The 12288-nt window shown below is 34.5% G+C and overlaps 1 protein-coding gene across 1 annotated transcript; it reads right to left on the minus strand.

The window, feature by feature from the left end:
* Positions 1–9212: 9212 nt before the first annotated feature.
* On the minus strand, positions 9213–12076 carry LOC108368360 (broad-complex core protein-like). The gene has a single exon (XM_017623205.1). It carries the CDS (start codon positions 12020–12022, stop codon positions 10625–10627), a length of 1398 nt encoding a protein of 465 aa, XP_017478694.1. The 5' UTR covers positions 12023–12076; the 3' UTR covers positions 9213–10624.
* Positions 12077–12288: the final 212 nt, after the last annotated feature.

Here is a 12288-nt window from a genome sequence, read left to right on the forward strand (position 1 = left end):
TCATCATTCAAATTACGCAAATGAACATAAAATATATTATGTGTGTGTGTGTGTGTGTGTGTGTGTGTAGAACAGCATTATTAAGTATGTTTGTATATGGTTACTTAAATATAAATGTATACTTGTATATTTGTATATTTGTATATTTGTATATGTGCATGTAAATGTAAGAGCTAATAATAGAAGTAAGTAAATGATAACGAACAGTGCGTATGTATGTGTGCACGCCAGTAAGTAAGTAAGTAAGTAGTTACGTTACATTGTCGATTTTCAACAGTTAAATATTTAAATGATGAACAATAAAAATAAGTAAGTAGAGCGAAGAAAACCAAGAGACGATGACAAAAATGCAAGTTGAGCTGATGAAGGTTGGTTAAGTGTACGTTGCGTTGCGTTGTGCGTTGCATTGCATGGCGTTGCGGTGCCCTGGCATATATGTATGAGCGGACATATTTACGTATGTATGTAGAATGCACACACTGTTTATTTAACCTTTACTTGAGCGTAATAAGCGAAATTAAACTGAAAAAATATGATTTCATAAATAAATTATAAAAAATAAGTAGCAATTAAAGGAATTTTTTCACGTTTTTAACGTAACAGGCGTTCGAATATCTTTGACTATCGGCAAGGCAAAGTAGTCAATGCGTTGGGGGGTGAAGATGGGCTTGGTTAAGAGTACTCGCAAGTTTGTGTCGTTATCGATATACTTATCTTTATTGTTATAGTAGTCGTAATCGTCATTGTTATCGTTTTGGTTGTAGTTATAATTATCTTTGTCATTAACGTTACCGCTATCATTGTAGTTAACATTATTAGCGTTACATTTGTCTTCATTGTCATCGTTATAGTTACAGCCATTTGAATCGTTGTCGATATCGCTACCATAACCTTTATAGCTATCGTTATCGATATCGCCATCGTTGTAGTTAACGTTATTGTTATCGTTAGCAGCATGGTTATCAATATTTTTATCGTTCTGGTTATCGTCATTCATAATTATCGTGATTGTTATCGTTATCGATAGCACTATGGGGTCTTTGTTATCGTAGTCGTAATCGTCATTCTTATCGCTGTCGACATCGTGTCGTTTTCGTTGTAGTTATAGTTATCGTTATCGTTATCGTTGTCGATCTAGTTGTTATTACACAGATTTATAACACGATCTGCCAACATTCACGTACCAAGCGCCTCCGCGTATTCAGGTACTTCATTTTTAGAGACACCATTGCATTGACGATTATATAACGAAAATAATTATAGCTTAGCTAAGGACTTTAAGCGTATGATATGCATTACCGATTACCCAACACTTTTTCTAGTATCAAACAAAGCGCACAACAAATCACATATATTGCAAATGCAGGGGTAGGCACTCGAAGTGTTACCAATTAAAAATGCTATAATTTTGATATATTTATTTTGATTTGTTTTCATTCGAAAGCATCAATTCATCATAAGAACTAGTCAAGCTTTAAGAAAAACGAATTAATGTACGATGTAGCCATCTGGCGGGAGTGTTTCACATGTTGCACGAATGTCGTGTAGTGGAATTTTGCATTGAACAGGGCGTAAAGGTAAATCAACCATTCGACCGAGAAAAGATTTTTAACGATGCTTTGTTACCTTAGGCATGAAAAAAAAATTCGGTAGAAATATTTGGCCATTTCAATAAGACCCGTCACCATCGCATAGAGCTTTCTAGAGAAAAACTTTGCAGCTTAACTTCTTCGCAACAATGGCCACCATATTCACCGGACTTAAATCTAAAGGATTTTACCATACGGTCCATTCTCAAGGCCAAAGTATCAGCTAAAATATATGAGACCATCAAAGCCTTGAAGATTGCTCTTCACCGTCACTGGGGCAAAATACCAGGGGGCCACATTCGTGCATTCTGTGAAGCATTCCCGGACAGACTTGCTGCTGTTATCCGCGCTAAAGATGGCTACGTCGAACAGGAAGATATTTTTCTTAAACCTTCACTAGTTCTAATGATGACTTGATGTTTTTGAATAAAATAAAAATAGCAGACAACAAAATACAAAAAATTATAGCACTTTTAATTGGCAACACTTCGAGTGCCTATCCCTGTATAACTTTGTGCCGCAGAAATGTATGCATGTTAAGGGACCAAAGGAAATTTTCAAGCCATTTAGAAATGCGGTTAGCATCGTTAGCAGCGCAGTATGCATACATACAAAGAGCAGTAAGTTTAAGAATGTGCACATAAGCGTGGAAGACACAGAAGTAATACAAAAAGTTATCAGCAGAGAAAATGTTGACATATCCCAGACGATACTTTTAGCTGCGGAGTGGAAGTTTTTTTTTTATTTTGTTAAGCTAATTGCATAAGTTACATACATGAGTATACTACATAGTACATATACATATAAGCACCTACACCTATGAGATTGATTAGTTTTTAGTCAGCTGCATAAATAGGGAGTCAGTTGAAACCTCAAATAGTTTTTTTTTTTTTGCTTTACTATCACACAAAGTTTCCATACCTGCCTCCATCTACATCTGGACTTGAAAAGCAAACTCTTAATATTTTCATATTTTTTCATAGTTTGTTTTTATTTCAAATAATAACTTAAACAATGTCGCTTCTTCCTCTTCAGTTGTGTGTCTGTGAATGTAATTACTTACGAAAATACTTTGCTGTTTTTTGATGTCACTTTTCTAATTGTTTTTTTGTTTTTTTTTTTTTTTTTATCTACATAATAAATGTTTTTCCTTCATTTTCAAATTGTTTAGCTATTGACCCAATCGTATTATTTTGTTTGTATGTCAGTAGATTAGCATACATATCTGCATGTTTATATAATAATATTCTTAACTTAATATATGCATCTAAAAAAATTAATTTTGTTGCATAACCAAAAGTATTTCAGAGTTTTTTTTGGACGAACATTTAGAGCAGTTTAGCAGGAATTTATTGCAAGTTTGAGTAAATTATTATTATTTTTTACAATAAAATTTTATGGAGTTAGGAATTTACGCTATGGAGATGGAGCTTTTAGCCAAAAAAAAAAAATTGAATAAGCTGTGGTGAAGCGGAAAAGGGATCGATGGTAATGCATTTGCCTTAATAGACACGAGCAACGTTGGGTCAAAATGCCATAAAAGCTGGAAAGGCGGTCTTAAAAGAGAGTAAGAAAATAGCATTTTCATGGCTTATAATCAATACGCTCTTCCTCCTACGGTCTACCTTTCTGCATCACAAATAAAATCTTGAAAAAATGTCGCTTATGTCTTTTTAGCGATTAGGGCTCGATGTTTTCAAACAGAAACTTGCAATTTTTTTTGGCGCTAATAGTCCAAAATATGCTAACAGCAATAAAAAAAATTCTTGAAATGGGCGCCTGGGCTGATCGTAATTTTTATAAAGGATTTTAATATTTTTCTAAATATTTTATTTTAGGTAAGGACCCAAATTTGGATTAAGAATAAAAAAAATTAACTGATTTTGGTGGGTTTTCAATAAAGATGATTTTTTAGATCATAAAAAAAAATTTATTTGGATTTAAAATTTTTTGTGTGATTTTTAATTTTACGATCAGAAATAATCCTTAGTTTGGTTTTTTTTTCGATAATTTTTAATCGTTTCAATCATTTATGAGATAAAAAATAAAAATTGAAAATAACGGTTATGTTATGATCGAAAAAATTTAAATAAAAAAGACATCAAAAATTGATCAGAAATGAAGAGATCCATTTTTAAATGTTAAATAATGATTTTTATTATAAAGTTCAAATCTGTTACAGTCTCAAAATAAAATAAAAAATATGTCTACCTTTCTACAAGCTTTCAAAAACTTTTACAACTTTAAATGTGAGTTAATGATGTCTTAACTAAAGTTAACATACAAAGTGTTAAATTGATTTTATTTTGGAGCAAATGTTGAAATAAAATTTTTTTGTCCGTCAAAAAATTAATTTTTTTGTTAACGTCTAATGTCCTATTCGAATCCTACGACTTCTTTTTTGAGAAGTTAATAAATTTTGTTAAACAACTTATGTGTTATATTATTTTAATTATAACAGCTTTTCAATTGAAAATTATGTAAAAAAATATGAAAATAACTCAAAAAATATTAATCCATTCAATAAAGGTAAGAAGGTTAGTTGACTGATGATACTTTGTGATGTCACTTGACTTGGGGAGAAGGTTTTCTTGATCTAACCTAAAACCAATTCGTGCTCTGTAAAAAAACTTAAATGAGTGAGAATTTCCACTAATCGTAGACTTTCCAAATTATCGAAGAACAGTCTGCCTAAGAGTATAAGTCTTCGTCTGAAATGTACAGGACACAAGACACAAAAGGTGTGGCGTACATAGTTTTCTTCTCTTCCTCGTCTTTGCAGCTCCTACAGGTTTGGTGAGATATAACGCTCAGGCGTTGCGAGTGCCTACCTATCTGTAATCACAAATGTAACAATGCAAATGTTGTGCTTGCTTAGGGTTAACAGATTGCTTGCGCGCATGGAACTAAAAGTTGGCCCAAATAACCTGGTAGTATGGACTCAATGGCCGTTTGGTTCGACAACACATTAGGGTACCTCACCGAAAAACAGTGCCGGGGTTTCCATCGGAACTATAAAGTTTATTAAAGTCTAAGACTTCCGCTAAAAAAATTTCGGAAAAATAATAAGATTCACGTGAGCTGGACCGAATCGAAAATAACTAAAAAATCTCACTATTTTGATTATGTAACTACAATTTCTAAACATTTTCATGCAGGGCTTTTAATCTCAAACTCTGCTTTCATTTGCGGTGCTTCTTGGAGAAAAATATTTTTAAAAACTTATTTTGGTTATTAAAAAAATCGAGTTTTGGAGGTATTTTCAAATTGGTGCAGCTCGCTTAAATTTTAATATTTTTTTCGCAATATTCCGGTGGAAGTCTTAAAATGTAATAAATTGTATAATTTCGATACTCCTTAAAACAATACCGGTTTTTTTTTTGTGAGAGTCATGCACCCTAATGTATGTACATATGTATGGCTTCCAACGCTTAATTAAAGTTAAGCTCAAAAAGCACAAGTTTCCTTGTGTTTGGTTACCATCGATCCTCCGTTCACCTGATTATTGCAAAAGACCACAACAATAAAAAAAAATAAAAAAAATAAAAAATACTCAATTTACATTTTGTGCTCGATGTAATTTTGCTTGCTGTGACGATTTCCCTCCCCCATTGATTCGTATTACATATTGGGGTGTATGCATGTATGTATGTACGTGTGTAAATGTAGGTATACATATGTGTAAATAATAGATAGATGCTTTGCATAATTCATCGGTTTACTCTCTTCACTCGCATTGTTTAGGAATACTCATGTATGTATGTATGTATGTATGTATGTATGTCTCTCTGTCGTTGCTATTTCATTCATTTGCGTACTGTTTATTTCATTGTATTTAGGATAATTAATATTTTTTGGTTATTGTTATGACTTACGATTTCTGCTTTATTGTTTTGTTTCTTTTTTTTTTTTTTAACTTTCTCTTTGTTCTTTGATATTTCGAGAATCGCTCATCACTGCGCCTCACTCGGCTATGCTCCTCCTGCTTGGTTTTATATGCATATTGTATGTAGGTATGTATATAGTTTTCTTTTGCATTCTTTTTTCTCTGATATACTATATGTATGTATGTATGTATGTATGTCCTCCATGCATACATACATATGTATGTATATGGTCTATGGCTTGCTCGATTTTCTAGGTCTATGGTTATGTTTGTATTCTAAGAACAAGTAGCTGCGTGCTAAGCACACATTTCTTTTGTTTGTTTGTTTGTTTGTAATTAAGAAAACAAGAAGAGATAGACTTGCGATTTTTTTGTTTTGATTACAGTTGTTATGTTTTTATTGTAGTAAGTTTTCAATAATTCCATAATGCTATATAGTTTATAGTTCCTTGTGAAAAATAGTAGTCGAATGAAGTGGCCATATGTATGTATGTGTGTGTGTGTGTGTGTGTGTATGCATGTAGGTAGATGTCAATGTGTATATGTATGTGTGTGGGTGTGTGTTATGCTTATATGGAAATAAGATGGGATATATTTTTTATGGTTGCTAGGAAATTTGGTTGTTTGGTTGTATGGCGGTTCTGTTGGTGCTGCTGATGGATTTGTCTTAGAACTATTTTTTTTTTTATTATGGATACTTTATACGTATGTATGGGTGTAGTAGTGTTTTATGCTGGCTTCATANTTTTTTTATTATGGATACTTTATACGTATGTATGGGTGTAGTAGTGTTTTTATGCTGGCTTCATACATTTTCTGAAATAATTCTGTGTTGGCTTGCTTTTGCATTGTGTACAAAACTAATGTAAAAGCGCCTAAAAGGACACAAGTTGTGAGACGTTAAACGTACAAGTGTACCTATGTACATATGTATGTATGTATGTATAGTGTTTATATTTACGTAAATATGTAAATACATACATAAGTTTGCATCAGAAATGTGTTTGTAAACAACATTTAATAAAAAAAAAATTCACAAAAACAAAACGATTATTATTAACTTTTACACATTTCTCCGTTGCTTATATTTCAGTATTTAAAATATTTACAATTACCCTTAGACTACTTATTTTCAATGAAATTGAATTGTTTTACATATTTTTTTTTTGTTTTGCTGCTGCGACTTTGGTGCGCATACAAAAATTTTTTGTTATGTTTGTTTCTTTTTTTGCTTTTCATACATACATATTTATACATATTTTTTATATAAAATTTTATTTGCTATTTATATAATTTTATTTTACTTCTTCTGCTTCTTCGCACAAATTCAAATATTCGTTTCTCAATTTATGTGTATATATATATATATATTATATAGTATGTACATAATATGTATGAATATGTGGTTCATGTGTGTGTGTGTGTGTATGTATAAGTATTCATTCAGTATAAAACATATATTTTTATAAATCATTTATTTACTAAACTATCAATATTAGTGAATTTAATTCGTAAGTGTGTTAGTAAAGCACTTAAGTTCAAACTAAGTATTTTTCATTACAAAAAAAAAAAACGTAGAAATCAAGTTCGCGTAAAAAATGTATAAAATTTGCTGATATCCAACGCTACGAAAAGTGGCCTGAATTCTGCCGTTGCCAATTAATACTTAAATAACTAATTTATGCGGGCAGTACTATGTATAAAAATGTGTGCCATTTATAAGAGATTTAAACCTACTATAATGAACCGCCTAAAAGTGTATAAAAAAAAAGAAATACCGCGCGTAATGCAAAAAAAAAAAAAGTTTTGAACTTCTCATGTGCAGCCGCTTTGGGCGACGCAATGATTAAAAAGGTGGTAAATCAAAAATAAAAAAAGTCCATTAAAAATTATAATTAAAAAAAAAATTTATGTAAATAATAAAATTTGGTATCGAATATTAAAAACAGACTTTCTCCTCAGAAAAAAAATTTTTTTTTTTGATTTCTTGATTTTTCTAAGCTACAACAAAGTAGGTAAAAATCATAAGTAATTAACTTTTTTTTAAATTTTTCGCTCACCATTATAAAAAGTCATACAAATGTTTACACTAAGGGTTGTGAAATAATTTTTGGTTTTCTAAAATTTTACTTCTCTCGAAATGCCAATGTTCAGTCTTCTTCAAACGAAAAGCAAAAAATTATTTCCCAATATTTTTTTCCTCCATATTCTAGATCTAATTTATCAAAAATTTTGATTATAAATTTTTTATGTGTGACACGCACACATATGTACATATGTATATATGTATATTCACACGCCATTTAAAATGCCAATTAAACGTGCATCACAATTTTTCAGTAATAATTCCACAAAACCGATAGAGTAGTTAATATTATAAAAAAAATTAAAAAAAAAAAATTGCATATATTCTCATTGAATTTTTTCCATTTTAAATTGCCTAAAACCTATCAGTCCTTGCTTTCATTGCAATGAAACTCAATTTTCAGTATGAAAAAAAAAAATCCTTGTTAAGCTCGAGGGCCAGCAAATTAAATAAAATTCTGTACTTTTTGTTTTATTAATTTTTAATTGATAGTCGAATTAATAAAACTAAAACTGCAGTTTTTTTTTTAAATTTACTTCGTTCTGAGCTTAATAAAGAAAAAAACTTCATAAAAAAATTAAAATTAATTTAAGCTCAAAAATCTGTAATTATTCAATACATATTTAAAATATCGACGCCAAACTAATAGTTTTCACTAAAGCTTGAGTGCCTAACTAAAAAATTTTTAGTTTTACTTCCGAAAGTTGAATTTTGAATTTTTTTCATTAATAATTTTGGTGTCAAGCAAAATTTTCTAGTTTCATTTAATATGTATTTCATGTAAAAAAGCGCCCGCAATTTCGAATGGTTACAATTGTTTTTGAAAAATATTTTGGAATATGCAATATTTTTTTTTTTTCATTTCGCAGCCGCATTTGAAAATAATTTTTATTTTTTTTTTTATGTAAACTGTTAATAGGGAGCTAGTAAATAGTTTATTCATATGCTTACATATATCCAAAGTGTAATATCTATGTACATGTTTGCGTATGTATATATTGTATGTATGTACATATTTTTTTTTACATGTGTGTGTAAAACGAACTGCACCTTTTGTTTGCTTCCCTTCCCTTTCTTTGCGCTTAGCCTAATTTTAGTTTAAAACTTTGAAAATCCTATGCTTCCGTTATTAAATCTTGGATTAGTTTGTATACATATCTACAAATGTATGTGTGTATGTATGTATGTATGCTTATTTGCTGCATAAATATGTAACTAAATATTTGTATGAATGTATTAAGAACTAGTAGGTAAACGCTTACATACATTGGCTATATATGTATATGTAGGTAAGGATTGATTCTGGTATGTTTTTGTGTATATGTACATACATATTTATACATATGATTTTTACATTGTTTTTGTAAAACATTAAAGATAAAAAACAAAACATTTCTGCTTACAAGTAGTTATACATTCACAGATGCAATTGTTATTGTTGTTGTTGTTGTTGTTGTTGTTGTAACATGTTCAATATTCATAAATATGTATCAAATTGAAAATACACAAATAGTCCACTAAAATGGTGAGCATGCGTATGCATATGCTAGTATGTTATGTGTGTCACATTAGGGTGGCTACTCTGCAGGGCATACCACCATTGTGCGCTCGTATCGGAGGCGTTAACACGTAACGGTAGAATTTTTTTAAATTTTTTTTTTTGCATTTTTGCATATTTTTTTTTTTTTTAATTTATTCTTCTTATAAATGAGAAAACATAATACTAAAACTAATCTTGTATTGTCAACAAATAAAAATTGCACATCTCATTATTATCAATCTACCTATGCATTAGTTAGAGTGTGTAGGTGTGTGTGTGTATGTATTTAAGTGTATGTTGTTAGTTATTTTTTATTTCGATTTATTGTTGTAAAATAGTTTACTGCAGCATCCTTTTCTACACCTATGTATGCATGTTTGTATGTATGTGTAAATGTTTTCTCCTGCCAAAGTAAAAGTGTAAAAAGAAAAACAAAAAATCTAATTCACCTAACAGTCTTCAATTTTATTCAAATTCTACCCCGGCTCACTTATTTCACGCGCAAAACTTATTTTTTTATGTGTTATTTATTTTTTTTTTTAATTTATTATCCCAAACCACACACAAATAAATTTCGTCTAGGCCTTTGTGCCTCACCTTAAGATTTCTTCTTGTTGGTCAGTTCGTTTGCGCATACTGTGGGAGAGTATGAGCGAACCATCAAATAAGTAGTAGATCAGTCCTTCTAAATACCCGCTCGTGTGTGTGTGTGTGTGTGTGTGATTGCATGTAAGACTGTGTAAATTAGGCTAAGATTTCCCATAGTATGTGTGCACAATGTTGGCCCCACCAAAAAGTACACTTCCATGCATACATACTTGTGCATTTTTAAAAAAGTCAGTGATGTTGTACATCGAAAAGTAATGTTTTGTTCGTAAAACTCAAAAAATAGATGTAAAAAATCACAGTTTTGCATTCTTGCTTTTTTTTTTTCAATTTAACAGTTTTTTGTTTCTCGCTTTTCTTTTTAATTTGCCATTCGTACGCTGGCTTATATTTTCTCAGTTTGTTTCTCTCTCTTTTAGCTCGTTTAACTGTGGGAGGGTCGGTCGGTCTCTCGCTTTGTGTCGAACTAAGTATTTTTTTCCGCTGCTAAGAGTCTCAGCTCAAATTTTCACTTTTTGGTCACATTTATTTATTTATTTATTTTTTTGTTTTTTCTTGGTCACTTGATCGGTACGATCGGTTTTTGTCGGTTTGTTGCTTTAGTTTGCTGGTGGCTTTTACCACATTCGATACTGCGCTGCTCAGTGCTCCAGTAAATTCATGCGCTCATAGTGTTCGCCACCACTGCCTGCTCCCCCACCACCGCCACTCGCACTGCCGTAGTGTTCCATTTGTGTGAGATCTACGGTCGGCGGCAGTTGATGTCCGTACGGTATGTCAACCATTGTGGGGACGGGCATGGCTCCTTGTCCCATCGCAGACAGCGGGCTCATGCTGGCCGAAAGAGCGGGCGGCGGGGGCGGCTGTGGCGTGTTCAGAGCAACATGGAAGAGCTGCTGCAGCAGGTGATGTTGATCTTATAAGAAATCCATGCAGGGCTTCACCATATTGGGTGAAGACTGCTGCTGGCCGGCGTGTGAAAGTTGTACTGTGGGGCCAGCACCGCTGCCGCCACCACCTGCCACCGCTGCTGCGCCCACTATCGGTGAGAGTAAGAGTTCTGCTGCGGCGGCGGCTGCTGCAGCCGCTGCTGCCACTGCGTTGCCATTGCCGCCCGCGCCGACGCCGTTATTGGCAACTGCTGCGGCACTCAGCGAGCTGAGCGACTGATGCAATCGACTGCTGGGGCTGCTGCCCGCCACGCCGCCGCCCACTGCACTGCTGTGGTGGAAATACGAGTGGTGGTTCTTCTGCCGGCGGTGGTAGATGCTCTTGTGATTGTTGAGGCTGTTCAGCGTACGAAACACTTTGTGGCACAGATTGCAGACGGCGTTGTTGAGTGGCTGGAGGTGTTGTTGCTCCTTGTGCCGCTTCAGCGTCAGCTTGGTGCTGAGCAGTTTGCCGCACACGTCACATCGGTGGCAGGCGTTCAGTGGCAACGGCAACAGCAGCCGGCTGCTACCGCCAACCATGTCACCACCGCGCGTCGAGGAGAGTATGCCAGCTGCGGAGCCGGCCGAGCCGCGGCCGGTGGGCGATGGCGACAGCGAGGAGCGTCGGTGGTGCAACAGGTGGTGATGGTCCATGGGCGAGCCGGTGCGCGACATGTGATGGTGGTGGTGGGCGGCAGACACAGCCAGATCGTGATGGGCGTGTAGGTGGTGGGATGGCAACATGCCGAGCGACAATTGTTGGTGGCCGAAATGTGGATGTTGGTGGGTGTGATGCGGCGACGGTGGTTTCATGTGTTGCGGCGGCGGTAGTGGCGGTGGTGTGGACGCAATCACAGAAGATGGCGACGAAGCGGTCGAGTGATGGGCGTGTATGTGGTGCGATTGTTCGCTGGCGGGACGCTTTGGCATGCGGTGTTCGGGCGAGTGCGGGCTGCAGGCGGTGGTCGTCAAACGGTCCGGGTCGCGTTCGTTGCGCAAGTGGTGGGCGAACAATTGTTGTTGCTGCTGATGATGATGCTGTTGCTGTTGCTGTTGGTGATGCGGCGAGGATGATTGCTGCTGTTGGTGGTGGTGATGATGGAGGTGTTGGTGTTGTTGTTGTTGCTGCTGCTGTTGATGATGGCTATGGAACTGGTGAGTTATGCTGGTAGCAGTGCCTGTGGCTGTGGTGTTGTTGGTGGTGGTGGTGGTGTTGGTGGTGGTGGTGGAGGAATGGTGGAGTTGTTCATGTTGAAGTTTTTGGTTGCTACTACTACTTGCATTAGGACTGACGCCGCCAAGCAGGTTGGTACTTCCACCTATATGACATATAGGAAGAGAAGAAAAAAAGAGACAATAGTGACTTTGTTTGCTTGCTAACATTTTTCTAACATTGTTTTTGTTTTTAGTTATTTGCTTGTATTTAATTTTGTTTCTTGTTTTGTTTTGTTTTTTTTTTTGGTTTTCTTGGGTTTAGTATTTCTGTTTTGTTTTGTTTTCTTTTGCTTAGTTGGTTTGCTCGTTTTTGGTTTTATGTATGTAGGTGTGTCCGTGTACTCAACGTCCATGTGACAGTGTGTTCGTTATGTTTGTAGTGCTCTACATATGTATGTCACTCGGTGTACAACAGTTCGGTTTTTTTTTTTTGT

The sequence above is a fragment of the Rhagoletis zephyria genome, unplaced genomic scaffold, assembly GCF_001687245.7.
Source record: "Rhagoletis zephyria isolate East Lansing unplaced genomic scaffold, Rhagoletis_zephyria_1.1 Rzeph_scaffold_03087, whole genome shotgun sequence".
NCBI lineage: Eukaryota > Metazoa > Arthropoda > Insecta > Diptera > Tephritidae > Rhagoletis > Rhagoletis zephyria.

Coding starts and splice junctions, on each gene's coding strand:
- LOC108368360 (XM_017623205.1), bottom strand. CDS start 12,022: ATGTTAGCAAGCAAACAAAGTCACTATTGTCTCTTTTTTTCTTCTCTT.